The 5955-nt window shown below is 38.6% G+C and overlaps 1 protein-coding gene across 6 annotated transcripts in view; it reads right to left on the bottom strand.

Annotated features, from left to right (window-relative positions):
• Nucleotides 1-4529, bottom strand: part of chb (CLIP-associating protein) — a 23602-nt gene extending 19073 nt beyond the window's left edge. For 5 of the 6 annotated variants that reach the window (XM_018029413.2, XM_018029414.2, XM_018029417.2 and 2 more), the window contains exon 1: nucleotides 3860-4528. In XM_018029413.2, coding sequence (XP_017884902.1) covers nucleotides 3860-4048 — 189 coding nt within the window. In that variant the 5' untranslated portion in view covers nucleotides 4049-4528. Of the gene's footprint in view, nucleotides 1-3859 lie in introns of all 6 variants that reach the window. The other variant, XM_026815755.1, reaches the window with a different exon arrangement.
• Between the last annotated feature and the right edge of the window lie 1426 nt (nucleotides 4530-5955).

The raw sequence follows: 5955 nt of genomic DNA, 5'->3' as shown, positions 1-5955 counted from the left end.
TCCTTAAACGAGTGACATTCGAGCCGATCATTGAAGCGTTCATTTCTTAGTTCAATTAGGAATTAAACCCAATTTTTTCTTACAATAATAGAATGTAGCTTAGAATCTAATAAACTTGTTATACCTGACGTAACGTTAAAGAGACTTGAAACCGAATAAGTCAGCAGAATATTATGAAGAAGCTGACTAACAACATTTAACAATGCCTTGAACTTTATCTCTAAAAAGCGGCGATCTTAAGGTCTCAGCCGGGTCTAACGACACGACCTCTTTTTAACTCGTCCATCAAGTGGATCGCCGAGGGTGGGGATAACAATAGATAGAATGTACGTGCACATGTTTCGAAGCCGGTGCGTAGAAGCAAAACGCGTGGGCGAGTTGTCTGGCTTACTTTAGTCGTCAAACTTGAGAGCAAGGCCCGTTGAAACTGTTAAAGGCCACGTGGGAGGTGCCCGATTCCTCTCTACTTTCTCATATCAATGACTTCCCTTCGTAGCGAAACGCATTTTATTGCAAAGCTAATATAAATATTATCGATTAACTAATTCCTTCAAGAAATCTGTTCTTATCATTTACTATATTTTATTCCGTGCATAGTTACGTGCGGAAGGTAAGGATCTTGATATTCCTGTGTGAAGTATATTTTTATCGATGTAATCATATACCGGGCCATTATCTGATTATGATTGGTAGTTATTAAATCAATACTTAATGCTGGTTACATAATTGACGCAGTGCGGTTTATCTCGTTTCGGTCATAATCGATCGCTTATTAAATCAGTGCTGTTTATAACTGACGATGAGCGTCGCGATCAACCGAAAAAAACATTGTCCCGAATAAACGCCCGTGCTGTCCGTTCCTAATCTACTTGTTACGTCAGCTCTACGCGCGACTTTGGGCGGCTACGTGACGTGAACCGTGTTTCACGATTAATAATAATTGCATGCCATCGTGTCAGCTGAGCCAACAACAAAGTAATCCGTGACGAATCTTGACGATAACACCGCCGAACCGCTTTGCACGTCGAGCAAACCGCTATCTGTTCATTTCGAGTCATTTTTGCCAGTGAATCATACGTCTAAATTATTCTCCTCAATGTACAGCGAGTCGTGTCACGATTGGCACAGAGATATATTTAAAAAATGAAGTATCATCGGAACAATTGATTATAATATTTGTTGTCTGTTTGATAAATTTCAGATGCTCATGATCGAATTGATAAAACACGCGCGTGGTCGCGTAATCGTGAATTAATAATTTATGGGATACCAGTGAACGGTATGAATTCCAGTACTATCGAGATATCTATTAATTTTTATCGGCGACCTTTCGCACGAATTACTATCGAGCGTGGACGTGTACAAGGTGTATGCACTATCTATAGTTATGCAAGTAAACGCAAACCGCCTTGACGCGATACGTAAAAAGCATCGAGATCACCGCGAGGCGAGGGTGATGTCATGGTTTAAATTCGAAAAAGGAAACCACTGAGAAAAACGAACAAAGATAGGAGGAGAGTCAGACAAAATGCAGTTTACGTTGTCCTATGTCCTTGACCCGCATAGGGTGCAACGATACCGCGTAAAAAAATTGTGCAACACCTTTCATGACACTATAAGTATAATGATCGGATGAAAGACCGAGAAGAAAACATGTAAAAGTTTAAGTAGTATGACCCAGACCTTGGTCAGACTCGGCTGCGGTATAAGGAACTTCGGTCCAGATCGATACACTGATGAAAAATAGGAAGTCTTGTCACGTAGCCGAGCTTCTTCGTAAAACTACGACAATGCCAGGTCCGGCGAAAATTAAAAACGAACAGTACAGCCTAATCACGGCATCTTCATTAAGGAGATGGATGGTCTCAAGTGGAAATGCTTCCATCTCGAGATTCAAAGTTTGCCAACTATTCGAGTATATCTTTGTCATCTGTTTTTGCCTCATTAGCCACTGTCGACTGATTAATTATGAGCCCATACTAGATTTCATACGAGATTCTATTCGTCCATCTCGAAATTCTCTTTTCGAAACGTGTAGCCGTGACGAGTTTCACGCTAATAAGAAGTTCTAGCAACAAGTGGCACTATTTAAATAATGACTCACAGCGTCCGCTGTATCCCGATGCTAACGAAGATAGTTTTTCACTATCTTAAGACAAATTTGTTCGCAGTACGCGCTGTGCATTCGTTTGACTCCGAATGTGACCGTTGTAAAGACTTGTTTCCCTGATTTTCTCACGAGATAATCGCGCCCGGAAACGGTAAGAGTCAAGGAATTTGACTTAGCAACTTTCGAGCCACCTCGTTAACGAACCAGGTATCCTTCTCGTTTAAACGCTTTAACTTTTCTTTACCTCTAACGCATCTTCTCGAACAACAACAGAGATGATTAGTGATAGTTAAGAATATCCTGGCATGATTGTCTCTATTAGGGAACGATTGTACTAGTATGTACGAACGGATTCGACGAAACTGCCTACGACACTTGATGACTACCGTACCAGTGAAATGAAACTGACAAACTACATAGTCACCAGTATATTATATCCAATACGTCTTTAAATATCTATTAAATTCATCAGGATTTTTCCTTCCCGGTTAGTAACTTCGTTTATCACCAGAGTATTTATCTGACCGATCGAACTCGAATCTTTCAGTGACACACTGCATCAAAGGACAACTTACATACATGGTGTGAAAGTTTTTCCCTTATTTGTTCGTGAGGCAACACCTGTCCAAGGTTTTGTGGTACACATCTCGCGGAGGAGATTCATCACTTAAACCGTTAGGTGCAGGGCAACGATTATTGTAATTGGGACTAACTGGTAGCAATGCTGTCACGCGAACAGCATTATTAAAGCGAGGCCTCGTTATTGATTTTTGGCTGACCAAAAACTTTCAGCCCCTTTTCCTTTCATAGAATACAAATCCAAATTTGATTTATAAATGAATCATATTGCTGTCGCGAATAACATCATCCGTTCGCGAGTGTCGAGCATAGAAAGTTTCGAGCGCAGGGTATATAGGTCGACAGAAATAAAGCATACACAAATATGTTTGAAACTTGGGTGAAAGTCCTAAATGTTGATGCTTTTTATCGGAAATGTTGTTAAAATAAGTACGCCCCTGAATTCGCTTATTAATGGAATAAACGTAAACATTAAAGACAAAACTATTGGCGCTTGTAATTGTTACTTCGTTCGAGCTATTTCATTCCAAAACGGTCAAAAAACAGTGATTATGGTGAGACAAGGATATCAGAATATAACAATAGTAATACAATGTTCGCGCTAAACTGACTGAATGCCGGATTCGATTGTTAACATTAGTTTTTATATTTTAACACAAGAATAACGAAATTCGATAAATGAGCACCTCTGCATGAACGCGCACAACCTTGTCTAAGTTTGTCACCCGGCACACCCCGCTGCAATCGTAGACGAGTCTTTCACTCATCTATTTAATGCAAAATATTACCCTTCCTTTTTATCGTTTAACCGCAAGATACGGATTCAGTAACGTATAGACATCTTCGTATAGTTATCATTTATCAATTAATAGATGTATATATGAAAAAGCTGTAGATAAGTACCTACCTTCTATTGTCTTGTTTACACAATAAACAACACACACAACGAAAATAGAAATGATAATAGAAAAGCGTAAGAATGTAAGTAGAATCGTTGCTTGACAGCAGACGATTGGAGCATACGATTGTAATTAAAAATTAGCAACGAAAGCGTACGATACTTTCTTTCTTGAAATCAGCTGAATGCGAAAGTTGTAGAATGACGAGGAGCGGTCGAGATATTTAAAATAATTCACGTGTAAAAGATTTACCGTAAGAATCGTTACATACCTTGGGGTTGCCGTTGCTCAGCCATGGCACGATGTTGTCGATGAACTGTCCGATGTCCTGACATTCGATGCTCTTGCTCGGGTCACCGAGATAATTCAGCAGCAGAGTACCGACGTTTAACTTCTTCTTGATGTCCGTCGTTGACAGGAGCGGCATAAAACCGTCCATATCACGCGGATTCACCGCCATGGTGGCCTGAACACGCACGTCTCAAACCTCCACACCTCCGCGAGTTCTATCCGAAACGAAACTTAAGATCTCACTCCCCGTGGACGTCAAAGCACATAGCTTGCCGCGGTCACACGATACACGAGAACCGTACACGCATCCTTCGTCATGCCAACGACATGCCCCGCGAACGAGCCTGGTTATCGGCGAAACGAGACTGGCCGTGCGATTTAAAAGTCATACGCAAAACAAGTCTAACCGTTTTTCCCTCGGTTGCCTCTACGCGACCGTCGCCGCGAGAGCAATTTAAGTTGACCGTGACTGACGTTTTACCGTACGTATGCTTGCTCAAATATCTCGTCGAGTCTCACGAGATTAAACAACGGACACCGTTCGCATTTCAGTCTTGTTACGCGCAAATAATAATATAGAACATTCTTAACGAAAATTATCGGCACCGTGTTCGCGACGCCATTTTGATCTCTCGATCATTCATCTCTCTCGCTCTTTGACGATCGTAGCGCCGGTTAATTCTAACGACTGACGTTGTAAACGATGTCGTTGTGCGTCAGTTAGCTTTTGGACCATTTCAAATTTTTTTCGGTCGCTTTCGCGTTCTCGATATTTGTCTTAAAAAGTGGTGATTGTATCCTAATTTTTAAGTTATCGATTATCTCGTGAGCTATTTGAAGTTCTAAGAGAAGACTGCTTAGATTCGTGTGTAACTTGTGTTCATACTTCGTCCGATACACCTGCGTGCCGCACTTTTCGAATCAACACTATCAAGAATTAAGATGAATTCTCAGAGTTTTTGGCATTTTTATGTAAGTATTTGAAGGTAAGAATTTGTATTATTCGAAAGGAAATTTGATGGACTAGAATGTACAATATTTGTTCGTGTCAGCTATGTATATTTCTGCAACCGTATTTTAATGAAGATGACAATATATACATATAGTTACAATCGCATATACAATATTATATATGTATTTACAATCATCGTTAATAATGCGTTCGTAACATGTCAGCAACAAAAATACGTGTCTAGTAAAATAATCGAAAACATGATCACGTTTCGAATTTCGTAACGTGAGGTCCAAGAATCTTGTGAAGTTTATTCCGACTGTTTATACAAATATACATAAACGTGTCTAATATATCACGAGAAACAGCAAGAATTTAAAATCTTACATTTTGCATAGAGAACCGAAAGAGTTAAATTCCTCGAAAAGAAAAATGTAAGGTGGTCTTTTTAAAAAAATATCTTTCGTTAAAAGATATAAATTTTGTACAATCTATGTTTTATATATGTATATATGTATATGCACATAAAATCAAGTCAGCTGAAACTGTATCATCCTCACACTTTTACTTTTTATACGATTAAGAACAGAATAACTTGATTCAATCACTTAGTAGATATTTATTGCACTATTCATCTTTGGTACAGCTCGCCGCTTCATAGAAAAATCTGTTAACTCTATTTGATATATTAACTGAAAATAAATAATATTTGCGTACGTATATATACATATATATTATCTTTCAATGAGTGGCATATTGCATGCATCTTCTTTCTGAACTACTTTTTCATGCAATTAGACAATCCAACTCATTTACTTAAAGATACTTTGATATATCTTATTGCGCAATAATTAAAAAAGTAGGAATTAGTTCTTAACTTATATCGCTTGTCCTCAAATGATATTTAAGTATATTTAATCATGAAGTCATTGTTATTAAAATTCATCGTTGGATTGTCCAAGTCCACGTGTAATAATATTTGAAATATATTAATTGCGATTTAAATATACGTTGTGACGACTACGAGGTACTTAATGGATAAATATTATCTATATGTCATTATCCGGAGACACGGAAAAATTCTCTGGAAATGTTTTGCCGAGCCTTGGCAGATGAATATTATT

Source organism: Ceratina calcarata, unplaced genomic scaffold (genome assembly GCF_001652005.2).
Source record: "Ceratina calcarata isolate Rehan_Ccalc_2016 unplaced genomic scaffold, ASM165200v1 scaffold48.2, whole genome shotgun sequence".
NCBI lineage: Eukaryota > Metazoa > Arthropoda > Insecta > Hymenoptera > Apidae > Ceratina > Ceratina calcarata.
Note: the sequence above shows the minus strand (reverse complement) of the source record. Positions and strands in the feature narration are given on the sequence as shown.